The 19,944-nt window shown below is 35.9% G+C and overlaps 1 protein-coding gene across 3 annotated transcripts in view; it reads left to right on the top strand.

Moving 5' to 3' along the window:
• The window catches only part of MARCHF1 (membrane associated ring-CH-type finger 1), a 241,533-nt gene that overhangs the window by 107,756 nt on the left and 113,833 nt on the right, over window positions 1-19,944 (top strand). The window contains exons 1-2 of one of the 3 annotated variants that reach the window (XM_068942412.1): window positions 2,586-2,616; window positions 2,702-2,785. The exons of 1 other annotated variant lie outside the window; for it this stretch is intronic. In XM_068942412.1, the coding sequence (XP_068798513.1) occupies window positions 2,601-2,616; window positions 2,702-2,785 (100 nt within the window). In that variant the 5' untranslated portion in view covers window positions 2,586-2,600. Of the gene's footprint in view, window positions 1-2,576; window positions 2,786-19,944 lie in introns of those variants that run through there. One more of the 3 variants, XM_068942413.1, reaches the window with a different exon arrangement.

Raw genomic sequence — 19,944 nt, 5'->3', positions numbered from 1 at the left:
TAATAATCCTAACCCCGCTGCTGCCACTGAGTTCTCTGGTGTGGTCTTGGATACGTCCCTTTGCTTCCAGTAGTTTCTTATGAGGGAATGGTGCTCTCCACATTTCTACATATAGCAGTATAAAGCTTGATAGTTTTGCGACTTCTGTTTAAAAAAATATTGAGGAGGGAAGAACAATATTCAGCAAATACAGTGTAAGGATATGTTAATTTGAAATCTCAGTATGGTGAAAAATTGTTATTAGTGAAACCCTTCAGCAGAATGCAAGCATGCGTTTATTTAATGGTAAAGTTTATCCCTTGTTTAGATCAGTTTTTTTTTCATTTATAGTTGTTAATGTTTTATGGTTTATATAGGTTCACTGTTGGGGGAAAAAGGGGCACAGGATGTATTCATGTCGTAAAGAACTAAGCACCTGACACCCTTTAAGATCTTTATTCTGGATCACTAAGACAGACATAGATGGGATTAAAGAGATTACTAGTTAGCCTAGAAATCTCTGACTTGTATCTCAAGTTCAAGTCCTTTAAAATGCAGAATTATTGGCACAAGATCAAAAAGTGGAAGTGGATTTTTTAAACTTAATTAGGCATGGAAACACACACTACAGAAAAGTTCCATTTCAAGGCGTCACAAATACTGCTTTTCTACCGATGTTTTTATCAAGTAGTAAGTGATTATCATGACAAAGCAGAGCCAGATTTAGGGATTCCTAATCCAGTCCTTCCTTAGAGAAAGGAAAAGAGTTTGTCTGCAGCTTTAAAACTTTCTGTTAATCTAATAAGAATTTCCTTTACATTTTAGTAGAGTTTAAGATTAACAGTTAAACTTTGCTGGCCTCGTATATGGCATTTCTTGCCTTTGAATACTGCTGCTAAAATAAGTTTTTGGATTAGAACTGTTTTGGTAAGCAAGGATTTGTCTTTTTTCTTGATTTATAATCAAAATTCTGAAATATCTCCCTGTGTATGTTTCAAGCTGTTTAAATATATTCAAGCTACTTTTGAAATATCACAGAGTAAAGATGGAATAAACATGCAAAAGTTAAAATACGTAAAGGAACTGGGCAAATGGGAATAGACTTCATTTTATGCTTTGTAAATCTGTTTCATTAGTACAAATACATATTTCTATATGTGCACATACATATACACATGCATCTGTAAGCTCATAGTGCAGATTACCATGCTGCTTTTATATATCTGATACACCCTTAAGTTAAAGTGTGTCAGTAGAACTTGGTTTAAACCGGTGATGTTAAACTGTGATGACAGTGTGAACCAGGTCCTAATTTATGTCAGTTTAATCTCTTGTAAATCCTTCTAACTCAAACTGAGAAATAGAAACTAAAATAGTGAAGGAGCGAATCAAGTGTTTTAAATCCTCCACACGTGGCTTTGTAAGAATATCCAGGCTGCATATAAGCGCCTTTATTTATTGGTAGAATTCAAAGCGTAACCATATGCAGCCAGAAGTAAAGGTGTTTGCTCTGTTTTTCTTTTCCTGCTTTCATTTCTGTATTATTTATGTTTTGACTTCTGATCTAGATATTTATTCTTTTAACAGAGCCAGTTTTGCTTGCCTTTTTACTAAGAATAATAAATATTTTTAAGAAGTATAAATGCTAAGACTTTCCTTTCTTCATATCCTTTTCCGTAATACTGCACCTTGGATGTTCTTCCATTGTTTTGTGTTTTGAGGGAGGAGAGGTGGTGAGACGGTTTTCCTGGACTTTTTTTTTCTTGTAAGTGAGAGAAGCAGATGCTGTTGGATGAGATAAGCTCATGTACATTGCAGCTTCAGACCGTATGTGCTACTGTGGAGCCTCTGTGTGTGTCAGCCTTTGCCTTATCCTGCTGCGCTTGCTTCTGGTGGTGTTTCAGGAAAAGAAGAGCACAGTGAAGGGTTAACTTTTTACTATCAACCTCAGAAAGGCACATTTGCAATTGCTCCCAGTCTCCTCTTCCTTCCTTTTTACACCTCAGTCGCTCACCGCTGCTCTTCACTTCAAGGCAGATTCTTTGACCTAAGCAGATTATTGTAGACGCATGAAGGACACAGCAAGCTATCCGTGCTTTTAAAGGAGGAGATTTGGGCTCCAAAATAGGACACTAAGCTTTTCAGCCTTATGCTGCTTTACCTAGTCAGCACGATGCAGTGTCTCTGGGTGCTTAGTGAACTCCGCTGGAATCGGATGGGAAACAAAAGCAGAAGTGGCAGCCTCTGCAAACGTGGGAGTCAGTGCCGTTAAAGGGAAGCGATTGCTAATAAGGGCCTGCGGGACCCAGGTTTCCTTGGTTTCCACGACAGTTATTAGGTAACACAGAAATTGAATTGTCTCCCACAATGCGCTTGGGGGTGGGGAGGAAAGGGGGTGCTCCAGGGACACAGCAGAGGAGTTACGACTTGCAGTAACTCATCTCTCTAAGAATGCAAAACTCTGGATTATTATGCCTTACTTTTTTGTTTGCTGTTTCTTGGTTTTGCTTTCGATTTGCTTTTCTTTACTTTTTTGATGGAAGACCCTGGCATGTGCTACACAGTTTCTCAAATAATATTTTCCCCTTCTTATTTAGAGCTGAGCTTGGCAAAGCAAGGATATGAACAATTATACAGGTGGGCTACTCAGGGGGAGTGAAGATATAAGGCATCCAATCAGGTATTGGCAACCTGCAGCAGTGTAAAAATGCCCCTCCAACAGATTTCTGTAGTGCCAGCGCGGGAGACTGCCAGCAATGGGAGAAGTTCAATGGGCAGAAACAAAGAGAAGAGCAAGGAAGTCGAGGTAAGAGGAAGGTTTGATCTGATACAGTAGGACAAGCCTGCCTTTGCTAGCCAGTGTTTTTGGCTGCTCAGCAGGATGCAATGTGCTGCAGCTTTACACAATGCACAAGGCTGCAGCATGCTTTAGTACAGTGAAGCAGTCTCCTATGGTTCAAATCTCTGAATTATAGAAAAAAGCAGCATATTTAATAAAAAAAGAAAAAAAGGAAGTTGCAAATTGCAGTTGAGGGGTTTTAACGTTTTTATTGCAAACAGTTGGCCTTGTTCTGTATAAGCTGTCAAGTAGCAGTTTCTTTGTAATAATTTGGATGAAAAAAATGTTTTAATGAGATTCTTATCTCTGTTTAAAAGCAATACAAATACTGTGTTAAAGCCTGTCTTTCTAATATGCATATGCTCTTCACAGTAGATGTAGGCATGAGCTCTATAACTTAGTCTTTATTATCATTTAAAGGGCATCAGTGTTTTATTTTTCATCCCTTTGACCTCTGTTCTTTATGACTGATAAGTGTACAATAATGTTGTTCCATCAGTAAGTGTAGTAACCTGTTGTTCTAGTTAATAAGAAACTGTAATTTCATACTATATTAATAGTTAGAACAAAAAAATGTAGAAAATGTGTGCAAGTTTTCCATGGTGTTTTTACAGGTAGGAATCTCTTTTTTTTTGATATGTCTAGATTAAACATATATTGGGTGAGACAAGCAGAACCATCCCCTCTGCCCCAAGAAGCAAATAACTTGTTTCTAGATGGTATGGAAATATATATTGGACATAATATAGACATTCGCTTCTTACAAACATGTTTCTAGTCTCTGTGTCTTTCTGTTCACTGTTTCTATATGGAAAAAGGAACTCCTGGGAAAATGGACATGATCTTTTTTTAAGGATTATCTGAGAGATCGAGTGATAAACTGCATCACTGAGAGAAGTGATGTTTTAACTTTTTTTTTTTTCCCTGTGGTTCATGTGACCCTAGTTTTCAGGGAATTGGTAAGTTTAACAGGTGATTAATACTTAACAACAGCCTTACGTGATTGTAGTAGTGATAAGCTTGGAGACTTTTTTTATTCTTTGAGATGCCTTTTTTGCTTGGTATTTGGCTTTGACAAGTTCATTGAATATGATTCTTCTGTCCTTTGTTTGGGTGCCTTTGTAAACAGTGTCCTTCCCTGAAAGTACTACCCAATTGCTGAGTGGTAGCGCTGTCATCAGAGTTCGTTAATGTGTAGAGGTTTCTGTACTGAAACACAAAACTTTAGATGTTATTTGTTTTTTTTTTTTCTTTCAGTATTTGGTTAACGGTAAAGGGTCAGGTGGAATGTTTTCCGAGATGTGAAAAGCAGAAGCATAAAATGCTACCTAACTTAAAATTGTTCTCTATCATTCTTGTTTTCGTTTGATCCTCAGGTTTAACTGAAGAATACATGTAATGTGCACACAAAGGTCAGCTAAATGTGATACTTAATTTAGGGTGGGGGGAGAAGTGTGGAGTTTTGTAAATGATAAGAATCATTTCGTATGCTTTTCTATTTCTTTTTCCTCCCACTATGAGGGCTAGATCGCATCATTTTAGCAAGACTCCCCTGTCTTGGAAAACAAAGCTTTGTCTTGAAAGTTTTGGACGTTCTGTAAGAGAACAGAGCAGACTGGCCTGGTAAATTAAGTTCATGAACGTTCCTTTTGTCTTCTACAATTAATGTTAAAAAAGAACTTGCAGTATGCTCATTAAAACGTATTTGCAAAACTGTCCTCCACTGGACAGAGATAACTGTCCTGCTCGAATACGTGGTCATCTCTTATTGCTGTAATTTATGTAGAATAAAAGCTCCCAAGTATTACTGATAGATATTGTAGGTCAAGTGATAAAGACTAGATTTTTCACATAATGTCTTAAGCTTATGTAAATTCTGGTGATTTTTAGGTTTGTGTTGTGAATATGCTTTGGGAATGGTGAACTAGGCTTATTACCGTCCAGGAATAGGTTGCTCAGGTTTGTGTTTATGGTCCTATCTCCCCAAAAGCCCTTGCAACATGGTTCTCACAAGGGGAAACTTTTTTGCTTTTATTCAATATTTCTGTCTGTATTGGTGAAATTATAGCTTTTCAGTTCTTCTGGGTTCATGGTATCTACTGATTCTGTTTGTGTGAATACCTGCTTCCTCTCCCTTTCCATTAGCAGACATCTTGAGGTGAAAGAGCTAGAGAAGTACAGTCCTCCAGCAGTTAAATGGACTGTAGAGTAGTGACAGCATTAAGCTGCTTCAGGAGACATGGAAATGAAGTATGAATGAAGTATGAATATGTAGGATTACAAATTCTCTGTTGAACTCTGTTATTACTAGAGAATTTTAGATGATTTCCTTAAAATACCGTGAAAATTTATGAAAGAGTATTCAGCTCCTCTCTACTCACAGAGCTCACTGTGGTGAAGTGGTGTTTCAGGGTTCACTGTGAATTAGGTAAACTTGTTTGACTCAAGTATGAGAACTTCAGCTGTACAGGATTTGTGATGCCACGAACCCTGTAAGACGGTTCAGTGGTTATAGTCAGTCATAGACATGCTTTAGCTGAAAGTTTTAATAAGGGTGTCTACACACTTAAAGATGATTGCCAAATACGGGTCTATTTTTAAGAATGCTTGTAAGTGCAGGATTAATTAAGGGCCAGAAGTGCCCCTTGTATCTGACAAATATTAGGAGTACCAACAAAATAACCATGGCTCGAGGGAGTTTTTAAAGGCAGTCTTCCTATTCACTGTCTTTTTTGTGTGAGCAAAAACGTTTGTGCAAATTATGCCTATAATTTTGGATGCTTTTTCTAAATAGTCAGTAGAAGTTGTAGTCAACAGCAGATTTTGTATCAGATTTAACTGTAGAACTACTTTGAGTGTGTTGTGTAGTCTAACAGCCATGTAGTTTTTCTCCCATAATGAAGCACCAAGAATGCTTAGATGCTGAATTACCTATTACAGCAGCTCTGCACTACATTTCTATAGCAGGTATAATCGTCTACAGGTTTGATTCACTGATTTTAGGAAGGCTTAACCCTGATTAATTCTAAATGTTTTGGGCAAAATATTTAATTGAATAAGTTGTCTTTCTTATTCTTTCACTGACGATGTTGGAAAAGATTACTACAAAAATGAAGACAAAAGTGTAGACTGTAGGATGCAGTCACAACATGATGTGTTTTTTTAGTTTTCAGTAGTTAATTTAACTGTATTTAATATTCAAGAGAAATTGAAAGTACAGAGTGAAATACATAATTGTGTTTCTGTGATGGAGAAAAACGCTTGGGTCAGTGTTTTCAGAAAAGTTTAGCACAGCTATTCGAAGTGAGTTACGTCAGTGACCTAAAAATCATATCGTGTCATCAGGACAGCAAATCTGTTAAATTTTTGAAAACGTAGACTTCGGTGCCTTGGGACTATATAAATATATGTGTATATATATTTAAATAATTATGCTGGGCTTCTGGTGGATTTTCTTTATTGTGAAAACTAAGGCTGAAGGAATGTAAAGTACATGTTTCCTTTATAGTAAATGAAATACCTGCCTAATGATTTTATTGATTTATTTATGAACAGAAACTGAGGTTCTGTTCATAGCCTCTGTTCACATTGTCTTGTGTACAGACATGAATTATTCTTTTAAAGGTGAGTTAAGTGCATAGACAAGTTTTCATACAGTAGAGAAAATTGGACAAGGTAACAGAGTGAAGCTTAGCAAATTTACTAGGTAACACTAACCTAGAGTTTGTCAGGGTCATAGAGTAAATTGCTGTGACCACTGTGAAGCAATGAACTTGAATATTGTGTACTCAGAGTGGTAGAATTATGTTTATACAAGCTAATGATAAATGGCATGATATAGCAGAGAAAATAGTCCCTGCTGCCAAACTAATTTTTTTCCTGATGCTATGGATACTGTACCTGCTTAGCTCAACTATTGTTTTCCAAAATGTGCTACTGGAAAGTGTAAATGCTGTTTATAAAAGGATTAGCAGAATGAGCTCATATCAGTGAGAAGCAAAAATTCAATCTGTTTAAGTAATCATCTCAGAGTATGAGATATTTTAATAAAGAAATAAGACAGTGACAGACAGGAGTCAGTCTTCATACAGGTGCCTTGCAACATTTTATTGAAAATAAAAGGGAAAAAAAGACTTTGGAATGGTAATATGGCTTTTAGATGCCTTTCTATGGGAATACCCCTGGCTTATTTTGGTAGTGATTCTTGTATTCCCTGACCCAAAAACCAACCCCCTATGCTAAAGTTGTTAGAGTATTTGATATCCTGTTATTAATATTAATAAGCAGTAGGATTTGCGATGTTATAGTTGCTTTACTTTTAGTTCCAGTTCTCTGTAGAGGAAAAGCACTGCCTATAATTTACTGATAAATGTTTTTCTACTTATGTCTACAACATCTCTATAGTCTTAATATATTTTACTATTTCAGCAGAGGTGATGATGAATATTAGTTTCCTTCACAGAACTTCCTAGAGTGTAATAAAATGCAAAGAGGAATTTTCTTTCTCTCCACCACTATGAAAAAGAAGTGCTGCTACATTGGTTTGTGAATCTACCTAATTAAACATCTATCTCACCCTTCTGTAATCCCCTCTCCAATGTTTATCATAATTTGATGTGAAATTGAACTGTGCCAACAGCATAGCTCTATGCTGGAGAAGAAACACTGGACCTATGTATTTCAGCAATGTTTTCAAATTTCTACCTCAAATGCAATGGGACAGCAAGAGATCTGCAATTCTGCAGTGTTATCATGTGAACCCTTAAATGTATATGTTGATATAAGTGGAGACAGTATGGTGCTTTGGACTTGAACTTGGTATTTTTGTTCTGTGGTCTGTATCTTAAAAAAAAATCTGACAAATGTGTTGCTTGAAGTGATACATGTCCATTTATTGTGAAGGGCATGCATTTTTTTGTAAGCAGATCTTCTCTTCAAGTGAGAAATGAGACTGAAACCTAATGGTGATTCAAATGTCAAATTAGAGTAGCTGCTAACATTTATTTTAAAGGCCAGACTAGAGTTACTCCTAACATTTACCGTAAAGCTTGTAAATAGCTTAGGAGATATTGACATGTTTTTTGAGGGACAGGCAGTAGCTGAATGTCCTTGATGAGAATGAATTGTTTTACCTTTACATAAGTAATGTTGCTATTTGTTTAAACAGTATAATATGATATGAAATATTTTTAAAGACAATTTTTTTTTGTATGCGCTACGGTAGTGGTTACATGTTTCTATTAAGTGATTTTCATGGCAATTGTGATGTGCATACACAGATAGTCAGTACTTGAAACCTGTCTATAATTTGTAAAAACGTGGAAAAGAAATGTTTTACATATTTGTTTACATTGTTTTATTGCTGTATGACCTTAAGTCAAGTAATATAATTCATTTTCTTTTTAGATGGGGAAGCACAATATTTAGTGTAGTTTAATTCGGTAACCACTTTGATCCCTTTACCAAAAGGTAAAAATCAGAGCGATACCTGATATAGGTGTTTTAAGGTATTGAAAATGTTGGTGCAATTATGCCAGGGCTAATAAAATAGATGACATCCTAGTTCTTTTTCTTCTCTGCATGGCTTCAGGCATGTGATGCAAGGAATAACATTGTAAAATTCCTAGAAATTAATGAAATAATTCTTCAGTCAGCAGATGTTTTTCATTCTTGTTGATGTTTATCTTAAGCTGTGTTCTTAAGGTTTCACAGGTATAATTCAACAGATAGGTAGAAACTGTCACCTAGCACATAAACATGTGTTACAGGAAGTGTAAGGAGGTTGGTTTTTAAGTAGAGCTACTTGAAAAAGGTCACAGGAGTCCAGTCTTTGTAGGAAGTATAATGTTTATCCAGCAAGAGATACATGAAGATAGAGGGGAGACCTCCAAGTGTATGAAGCAGGTTACTAGCTTAGTTTGTTGACACATTGCTTTTCCTTCCTAGTTTGTCTTAAAGTAATTCTTGTGTTAGTGGACATGATACTGTTACATACAACATGTGACAAATGCTCTAATCCTGAATATAGCCAATTTTGTATGGTGTTTCTTAAAAGACCTAACAGGGTTGTTCTTGTTTGCTTAACACAGTTGTCCAAACTGCAGTCATGTCATGTTTACACGGAAGTCCGTGTATATCTGCGGTTATAGGACACTTGTTGCTTCCTGATGAGGTTTATGTGTAATTTTGTGGTGATAAATTGCTGTCACGTTTATTGGTTAAAGTGCTGCCAAAGTATTGCTGTAAATCAGTGTGGAGCACGTAGTTTTATTTTAGATTAAGATGCTTTAGAATCTTTAGGAGTAAGCCTTCCAGCTTCTGTTTGGGCACTATTGTTTTGCTTCGGTGTGTGATTCTTATGAACAGGCAATTTCATGACAGTGGAAAAAAAGGGGAAGGTTTGCCTAACAAAGGTTAGGCTTGTTATAACAATTTTAGTTCTTTATTTCTGTTTCATTTTCCTGTGAATAGAAAACATTTCTTCTGTTATCAGTAAGAAAATAGGAGATTGCTTGTGGTGCTTCTATTAGCTTACTGTAGGACAAGGCCAATTCTTTACAGGGTGCTTTTCCTGATAAGATTACGTAAATGCTGCTGGCTGCATAGTGCGATTGTCAGACTTTCTATGAAAACGAAATGATAAAAGCGTATTTCACCAGCCTGAGTTCCTGTGTATTGGCTGTGTGTCAAATACCGGTATTGATTTTAAAGTTGGTCTTCACATTGATAAAGGATTTAAAGCTTAAGATTCCATATCTCCGTAGCCACATTCCTCCTTATGTTTATAGGCGGTGCATGTCTTCTGATGCTGCTGAAGTTTATCTACAGGTATCGTGAAGAAAGTTTGCAGTTTATAATTTCTGTTATCTCTGGAATTCCTAGTTCCAATAAATTGAAATTTTGGGCTTGTTTGTATATTTTCCCGCCCCTATTCTAATGTGATTCTGAGTTTAAAATACTAGTCTTTAGATTTCTTTTCATTTGGATTTCCCTGTAATGTTAGTCTGAGATTTTATAGAGGAAACGCTGCCATGTTAAAAAGTTATACTAACTGTTTCCTGCTAAGTTGTGTTAAAAAAAACAAAACAAAACCCCAGCAAACAAAAATCTACAATCAAACAAATCATCATTTTTGATCAGTGATTGCTGAGTTTTTCTTGAATTATAATGACCTGTTCACTTGAATTTCACTGCCTGCTTAGGTTCTTAATTAGATTGAAGCAGTGGCTATAATTTGAGACCGTTTTCTGAGTTTGTTCTAGTGGCTAACTCCGGTAGCTGAACAGAGCTCATCTTGCATTGGAAAACTGAAAAACTAATTGTTATTTACTCTATGCACTGATTATTTGCTCTATTCCGTTCAGAATGATTTCCGTTATAAACAGTATTCTCTGAACAACTCTCTCTGTTGCAGATGCTTTTCTTCTGGGGGTGTCGCAAATACAGTTGAAATGAAAATTATTTAGGACAGAATTTAGTTTTCCGTAAAGCCTGTGCTCTAAGGCTCGTTTTTGAGAAGTACTTTCAAATCTAGAGAGCTTTTTAACAAGCAGCTGCCATAGTCACCACCGTTCTTATTCTGATTAAAGATAGCTCTCTGACACTAGAATCTGGTTGGTTTCAACTGTTCTATTAGTTAAGGAAGAGCACCAGTGAGGCTTAAAGGATGAGTAAGCTAATAACTTTCACCTCTGCAAAACTTGTGATGTCAGTCCTACACATGTATCCAATTTTGCCTGATTCTGGCTAAGAAAAAAAAGGCCTGTTTTCTGGCTACATTAAGTACATAGTTAACCGACACATAGAATTACATAAAAACATTAGTTGCAGTAATATTTAATTCTTCTTCACACTTATAAGCAAAGTATTACTGAATTTGACCCTCAATCTTTTCTCTGAGGCAAAGCAGACTTTCTTAGCCTGATATCTTTCTCAAAGACACTTTGAATGGAGCTCATTTGTACTGTGAAAGTGAAGAAATCTTTTCTGTATAGCACAGAGTAGAATTTCAGTTTGTCTCATCAGCTGTGGAAGGTTTTTTAACTTATTTGGTCTGATTCAGTGAATTGTTATAAGCATATTATAAATTGTTATAAGCATATTATAAATGCAAACAATACCATCTTATGCATATGCACGCTTGGTGAACTACTCATGACGTGAAACTTACCATGTTTTTTTTCTTTTTTTTTTTCTTAATGAGGCTTTATCGTATATCTGCTGAATTCTGCGCATGCTTACTTTTCTGTGAATAATTTCAGCACGCTGGACAGCACTCAAGATCTATCACAGCCACTTTGCCTTCCCTCCCGCACAAAGTCTGTTCTTACCTGTAGATACGCTCATTTCTTAGCTCCTATTTAGTGTATATATTTTTAAATTTATTATTTTGGTTTTTTCTTCGTTGAATGTTATATTATTTTCATTAAAAAGGAAAAATTATGTATTACAGAATGAAAAATATGGATTGAAGGGGAAAATTAAGTTTCTAAGTTTGCAATGCTGATGGCATTTTTGAGAGAGAATGATTAAGAAAAGCTTACTGCAGATTACAATAGAAAATTTCCACTTTTTGATATGAAAACATTGTCCTAGAAGATATGAATTGATAAAGTCACCTTTAAAGCAAATTGGTGATAGTTACAAGTTAGCATAAACCTCCTTTTTTTTAAAAAAAATAAAAAAAAGCTTTTCATGTATCATACATCTATCTTTGTTTTTAAAATCATGTTTTTAGTTTATGATGGGTTATTATAACAATGTGGTTATTTTACTATGAATTATTATGATAACTTTTTCTTATCTGAAGGACGTGCTTTCTTGTTGAGTCCTTGAGCATATTCATATCACAAAAATATTTGTGTGTTCCTTGTAAGTGAATAACTGTGGGCCTAAATTTATGAAGGAATTACATGAAGGAATAGTAACTGTGTGCAGAGTGCTCTTGCCTTTTATTTTGAAGTGTGTCACTGTTTAATATTTCTTAATAAAGGGATTTTCTTTTTTCCCATGTTTTTAAATGCATGAACACTTAAGTGAGAGATAGTTGCAGTGGTGCCTTCAAAACGTGTCAGAAGGGTGAGTACATGCATTTTCAATAAGGTTTACAGGGCTTAATCTTCAATGTCTATTGCAGAAGCTTGTGTAGTAAGGCGTTTGCATGTTACATTCATATAATAGGGATGTCAGAATTGGTAAGTAGGCTCTTGCTGATTGCAGGGCTGGAACTGCAGGGTTTGTTTCTCCCAGACTTGAGAGAGTGGGAGAAGCTAGAAGACAAGTTCCTTGACAGTCACAAATCAGAGTGGTTATATGGTCAAAATCAATTCAGAAATGGATGGAAGTTATTTATCGGAGTGGTTATATGGTCAAAATCAATTCAGAAATGGATGGAAGTTATTTATCGCACTCCTGTCTGGTTGAGACAACCTGCCATTTGGTATCTCCTTAGCCATGCTGGTTAGTGATTGCCTTTAGGGTGTAATCTCCCACAGCACCTTTTGATAAGGTAATTTGATTTTAATAAGGTTTTAATTATATTTTTCATGCATGTAGTGTATTTGACTATATTTCATGGGTTCCCTTCTTTTTAACTTTCTTCCTAAGAAAACTGGCATAGGAATACCTATGTAGTTGCTCTAATTGTTGCTATTTTGACAGTGATATAAAATGGGCTATGATTTTAGCAAGAAAAATTTTGGAATCCCTAAACCGCTGTAGAGATTTGAAAGTATTTGTTACAGGCGAAATGGAAATTTGAGTCTGAAAAAAAAGCTTTGGTCTTGCAAAGCTTCCTTCCTTGTACAGATTTCTTACTGTCTTATCTGACTGCTTTTTATTGCTAGTTCAGAATATAAGGAATTATACCATCATTTCTTTTTTATGATTTCTGAACCAAATAACTTAGAATGTGAAATTACAATGCATTATGATAAAGGTCATTAGCTTTTTTTATTCATGGCAAATATTTGTATACTATTAGAAATTTGGGGGCTAGGGCATAAGGGAAAATCCGAAAGACATAGATATAGCTTTCAAATAATAGAAGGAGCAAGAAGGATATCTTCTTTAACTTTTGCAGATGAGTACGCAGCAAGGATGTCTAGAAGAAAGAATGCCATCAAGTTAAGAACTAGTCACTTGAAAAAGGTGAATCTGAAAAAATTCAAGAAGTCTTTTTGTAAAGTCTCTACTATTTCCCTAAATTTTTATAGTATGAGGCTTGCTTTTTCATAGTTTTTGGTTTTTGTCAATCTTGTTGCCCAATGGAAAACACTGAAAATAAAGAAGCATTAAAGTGTTCACAAAGTGCTGACAAGTGCACAATATAAGCACTGGAGAAAAACAGAAAGGACATTTTTGTAGCATTTCACCTTTGTAATGAAAAAAGGTATTTCTTGTAACAATGGAGTAGACTTTTTCTGAAGTGTTATTTGGAATTTGACAGTGTAGCATTATTCCTAATGGGAATACAAAGATCAACTGTTTCATGTTCTAGAGTAGGATAATTCAGCTTTAACAAGCAGAGACAAAATGGTTCTCAGGCTTGTTTGAAGTGTTAGTAAATTCCCTCTGTAGGCTTTGAATACCCGAAAGTCTTGACTTCATTTCCCCATCGGTGCCATTCTCTTAAATTGCAGCAGCAGGAACAATTTGCAGGCAATCAAAGTGCTTGATTCTTCAGGATATGTTTATTGACTGCATCCATATTGTTGAATAAAACTTTTCGGTCACTGGCATAAAGTGCTTCATCTATCTCACTAACTAGCCAGATTTGTCCAGCTATGGACAAGGATGATGTGAATATAGAAAGGCAGTAGTGTTTGAACAACAGTAATAGGAAAACTGTCTCTTGGAGCAAAGTAGATGAGTTGTCTGCGTTCAATGACATGTGATCCAAAGAAAGCTCTTTTTATTTTAGTTGGTAGGTGTATTTGAGGTTACAGCTGCATCTTACAGGTCTGTAATGCTGGAACATTTTTAAAGTGTTATGATGTCATTGATTTTTTTTTTTTTTAAAGAGGTCTTTGTCTTATTAGAGAGATTTGTTCTTTAGTGGCAGCCCAGATTTACATAAGCACATGCTATCCACTGTCATTTCTCTCAGAGCAACTATCTTACACACCCTTAAAAGCAGACTTTTCCGTTCTGTACTCTACCATTATTCCAGTAGCCTGAAGCACTTGCTTTATTGAATTGTGTGGGAGAAAGGGGATATAGCAAACACTTCACCGTCTTGTTATCCCTCATGGTTCTGGGCAAGAAATTAAAAATTAAAAAACTCTATATAGGATGTAAACCTCAAGTACCCAGTGCAAGAATGGAATGTAGGGGGCGGGGGATGATGAGAGACAGCAATGCTGTGTTAGTATTTTGGAGTTTTGATTATTTGGAATGTTTTACTTCAGTTTACATCAGATACTCCCTTTCTTTATCTTTGAGAGAAAATGAAAATGCTTGGTAGCATTCTGGATTGTCAGACTGTTCTACGTCTGTGGGCAAGGCCAAAGTAATGCAAAGGCCGGTTAACTGGCCAAACCTTGTGAAAATAGTGCATTTTGTTGATGAAGTGTGTCCTGTTCATGTGAGCCTTTGCCTTTTGGCGGTGAACCACGTACCTGTGACTGGGGACCAAGATAGCTGAGTGTGACGTAGAGTTACCTCCCGTCTCAGGGTAGATACAGGTAGAGAGGATTGTGATAAGGGAGTTTACAGGGCCCAAAAAGGAGCTGATTTGACCACTGCTGAAGACTCTGAAAGTGGAAGGACAATGGTGCTGAGTGCAAGGTGCTGGAATTGGGTGCGATAGTGATTGTGTGAGAGTTGCGAGAGCTTTGCTGCTCTCTCCCAGTTTTCCAACCACTTCCAGCCTTTTCTTCAGAATACAAGAGTTCAGGCACAGGCAGGGATGCGAATGGGCCTTCGCAAGGCATGTCAGGGCTATCACCGTTGCAGATGGGAAGCAAGAGGAAGGCCTGTTCTCATCCTCTAAAGCTGCTGATTCCTCCTGCCGTGAGGAAAGGAGGCCATAGCACACCTAGGGGTTGTACTGCTGTGAAGCCTTGCCTGCCTTGCTTGAAATGTGTTTCCAGCCTCATTAGTGAGGAATCCCCGCTGTAAGCTCACGTCTGCAGGCAGAGTTGTTTGGCTCTCCTGAGCCACAGTGAATTAGTTGAGTCGTTGCTGCTGCTCCTTATAGGATCCACTGCCAGTCATTTAATGCATGAGAATAATGTGATTTTTGATGATGATTTTTCTGTTCTGTTTCTACCCCCTCCCCCCATCGTCTATAATGCCCTTCTTCAAATTGTTATAACAAAGACGGAATTAGATGGATAGCTCACTGTACTGCGTCTTCGGTTCTAATTCCAGATTTATTTTTCTGGGCCTTCGTTTCCCTCACCTGAAATTACTATGGCACTGCTCTTCTTGTGCAGAATGTTTTGAAATTCCCTGATGAAGTCCATTTTGCAAGGGATATGGATTCCCTGTGTGGTTTTCAGTACTTGGATCCTGTAGGTGACCCTTAAGCTTTAAAATTAGCACACAATCATGGAAGTTCTGTGCATATGGTACAGCTTGTCTCCACTTATTTTGCTTGTGAATGCCGCTTGTTTTTGCTGTTATACCCTTTCTTTAAAATATAAATGTTGATTAATTATTCTTTCTGCGTTTTTTGGATGTAGCCGAGAATCTGGATTACTGTCATTGTTCATTTAAAAATTCTGAACATTGACAAAGAAGAACTAAAATCGTTAAGTTAGAGCAGAGTGGAAGTATAAAGGTAGATTTTGATTCACAGTCCTCCTTATAAATTAGTAGCTGGGTCATGACGCTACTCTCACCACTGTGCAAGGGGAAAAAAGAAACACCACCTGAGAATGGTTGGCTAAAAACTCATTGAAGTATTCTAAATTGTTTGATTCAAAGCATTTCAAACTCAAAAACAAAAAAAATCAAAAAATTCAGATTTTTTTTGTACATTTTCACACATTGCTTTTTCAGATCTGTTCTCTGCAATTGCAAGTGGAAAACAGCGGCTTTTAGAAGAAACTTGGCATTCTTGCTTAATAACACAACCCCAAGAATGATCACTACTCTCCTTACTTTCAGAGATTTCATAGTTTGAGCATCTGTCACCAGCCAGCCTGGATGGAAAATTTTGAGTTCATTTGAGATCTTAATATAGAATTCTCTATTCTTGTGAATTGCTGTGGTCCAGGTATTATGAGAGGAACATGACAGAATCAATTTTATCTCTGAAGTTAATGTAGTCTTTATTGTCAAATAGCTAAGCTCAAATAAATAGGTTATGACATAACTGGAAATAGTTTTTCTGGTGTTAATCTTTGTATCTGCAGTATAAGTCACAATTGCTGTATACAAGTGACACACCTATTTTTATAAAACTTTGAGGTATCACTGTAGTGTCAGCTGTAGAAGTAAATCATTTTGTAAAATATGGTTAACTCCCATCATTTTGCTAAACTTTTTTTCTGAATTAAAATAAGAGAAAATGCTAACTTCTAATTATTGAGTTGTTAATTCTTACAATGTCTATTGCTAAACAGTGTGTGGGGGGGGGTATTTTTTTTTATATATATATATATACACACACACACACGATGCATCCAGGAACAGTAACCCGATGTGCCGATAACTCAAGTGCAGATTAAGTGAATCTGTCTGCAGTTTAACTGAATGTTTTATCTTCAGTGTGACATCTTTCTTGTTCATTTCTTGTTTTTTACCAAGCAGCCCTATGTCAAGACTTTATACTTTTTGGTGCTAAGCACAAGCAAATTTTATTTGCTGTTCACTAATCCTGCCAGTTTTTCCTCCCTCCAAATTTCAGGTTGTGAGTATTGAAAGCTGGAATAACATTTAAGGAAGAAAATATTGTGGTGAACAAATTCAGGCTTTTGAGGCCTGAATCATGTGTAGCCTTTGTTGACTGACAATTGTTAAGATAACATTGTTGTTAAAGTTATTGTATAAGCTGAAAATTATTGGATAATTTTTGTGTTGTCCCTTTGCTTTCCTTCTGTTTAGCCATAATAAATCACAAAACAAACTTTTAGTCTGTATTTAAAGGATTCTCTCTTCAGTGCCTGGTTTCATTTCAGGATATTGGCTGTTTTGATAATGAAGAAAGTTCTGTGATGCTGTTAAGTCAGAATGGTGATACCTGCCACATACAGTAGACATTATTGGTTGATAAAGCAATAGTCATGTCTGTGATCAGTTAATGATTAGTTACTATTCACATACATTTCCTAGAAATAAGGCCTAGATTTCCCTTTTTGTATCCCTTTTGAAGCACTTCATTTTTATAACCAATTTTTATAACTTTTTATGAGAGTCTAGTAGTATAACTTAATCATGCTTTCTAACACAGCATAACAATTTAGGAACTGATCTGACCGAGAATGCAAGAGCTTTATTCCCACTGAACTTTGGGAGTTGGTACTTCAAATTTTCATCATCTATGAGACATGAAGGATAATGAGTAGCATAAATTATATCTGATGTCCTATGCTTTCTCTCGTCCAATAAGTACTGGAAAAGGTGATAGCAATAGGTTGGAAGCCACCAAACATTTGGAGTGTTACAGATCATGCTTTTTTTTTTTTTTTTTTTTCCCCATACTAAAATCAGATGAAGAAATTGTAAATCAAGCCTATTAAGATTCCAAGTGCACAGATAAATGCAGAGAGTGCAAATTTTTATTTTTGGTTTGTCAAGCACCCTATTATTTTACACAAAAGCTTACATTCCTTGGAAAATCTTTTGGAAAGACTATGACTTCTAAATTTATTTCACTGCTATTAGGCATAAAACTTCTTGTTCTCTACAATTTGTATAATTAGAAAACTTTCAGTCTCCTTCTGAAATGCAAAAGGACGTGATGCCAATTAAGAGTGAACAATTAAAATGTATTTGGATAGGTAAACCAACCAACAAGATTTACAGCCCCGGTAACCTGAGGAAAACACATTTGGCAGGCTGATAGAGGTTTTCTTATATTGCACTAGGAATGTAACACTGTAATCCTTGCACCACTTTCTTATCCTGGTTCAGAACTACAATAAACAAAAGGAGATTGTATGGTTTTGGCAGTTTCATGTACCTTTGTATATTGTTTATTTGTTATATATTAAATATATAATGGTCTAGATAGGCAATAGATGCATAAACGTGGACATTCTTATGTTACAAAAAAAGCTACAGTGGATTCTAAAAATGAGATAGTGGAAAAGGAAAGAAATATTTTGAATGAGAAACTAATAGAAGGCTTTAAATCTTTAAACTATACTTTTTCTCTAACCATATTAGGCCTCTACACAAAATGCGTAGCTTCTTAAATTTCCTATGTTTGTTCTCTTTTAGCATAATCAATGACAAATAAGAGAATGGTGATGCTGCAAAGGTTTCTGCCATATTTCTTTATTACTGTATATAACTAGAATGATACAAAGATAAATACAGGCAGTTCTTGTTCAGAGACAGAGTGGAAATTGATGAAGACTGAGGGATGAAAGTGATACCTCAAAGTGATGTAAGGGAAAGCAGACCTATTATGGCAGTCCACACAATTTTGTGGACTTACATATAAGAAGATCCATTTCTTCTTCTTAAATGTGAATGTGTGTTTATATAAGATCCAAAATTCTCATACTAAGGATAGGCTTTAGTCTCAGCGAATTTACTGTTTATTCCATTGCTTTAAAAGGCTTCATATTTTTCTTTTTAAAGCTGAAACGCTTTCAAGCATCAAGACATAAATCATGTCTCATTACTACTAAGTGATCTAGTTGCCACTGTAATAATTAAAAGCATTATATTAAATATATATTATGAAATTTCACTAGTTGTTGAAAAAAATCTGTTTCAGCTGAGAAAACTAATGGTATCAAATTCAAGAATGCTATATTCCTTCATAAAAGATTTAAGTCCTTTTAAAAAAGAATTGTTACAAAAGGTGAACCATAATTACTTTATTTAAAAAGTAAATAATCCTAACTTACAGGCTTCCTTTCTTCTCACCTACTTCTCACCAAGGAGTAGATGGAAAATCAACATCTTTAGGAGTCAGTGGCAGCAATACCTTTTCAAGTCCCCTGTTGATTAACAGCATAATTTTATTAAAGACGTTAGCTCCACATGAGAGAATGTTTCAGTAGTCCCTGAAGCATCAGAGTAGGTAATAAATAGAAAGGCAGAATATTCCTTCCTTGAATTCTGAATTTTTTGTTTTGTTTCATTTTGGTTTTGTTTTTAATAGGAAGAGAAAGTAGTATAACTGAGTTTCAAATTTTGTTTTGATTTGGTAGTTGTAGTCCACAGTACGTACTTTTTCCAATAGTATCCTAGCTTCTGTAAAATATTAATTATAATTAATATGTTGCAACTGCTTCATTACTGTTGCCTTAAATGCAGTGAATGTAATAGCCTGTTGTTAACTTTGCTATTGTATCTTAGCATTAGCATTGCTGCTAATGAAGTACGTTGTTACCTGTGTTCTCTCCTTCGTAGGAAGGTACTCCTCATTTCACTGCACCTGCTGCTCATAGTGTGGCAGTGAAAGCAGCTGTTTTCTCCTCAAAATGAAACAAGTAGAGCCCTGGTTCTTTATGACTGCGTGAACATTTGGTCAATATTAAGCAAAGTCACAGAGTAGAGAAGTGCCTGTAAAACTAATGCAGAATTCTGTTTTTTGGCTCACCAAAGAGAGCCAAAGTCCAGACTTTGAAAGTCTGAAGTTTGTGTCACCGTTGGGTTCTGCACTTTGATCAGCACAGTTATTTCTTGCCTTGTATCCGGGATGTGAAATGAACCCAAAGTCTAGACCTGAAATAAGATAGGAGATTAAGAAAGCAGTAAAAAGAATAAACTGGGCCTGTAGTTGTGAAGATTTAAGGTATCATCAGACTTAGTGTTATTGGCAGCTTAAGTAGCTATATTCCATTTTCAGGAACTGATGAGACATACATTCCAATGGGCTAAATATTTTGATGCCCGAATGCCGTTAAATGCTCTGAGATTTAAGTACTGAATTCCTTTAAAAATCTGAGTTTGTGGCATAGCCGTAGTAATTTGGAGAAGCTTCATTATTACTGTGTAGT

The sequence above is a fragment of the Struthio camelus genome, chromosome 4, assembly GCF_040807025.1.
Source record: "Struthio camelus isolate bStrCam1 chromosome 4, bStrCam1.hap1, whole genome shotgun sequence".
In the NCBI taxonomy this organism is placed as follows: Eukaryota; Metazoa; Chordata; class Aves; order Struthioniformes; family Struthionidae; genus Struthio; species Struthio camelus.
Note: the sequence above shows the minus strand (reverse complement) of the source record. Positions and strands in the feature narration are given on the sequence as shown.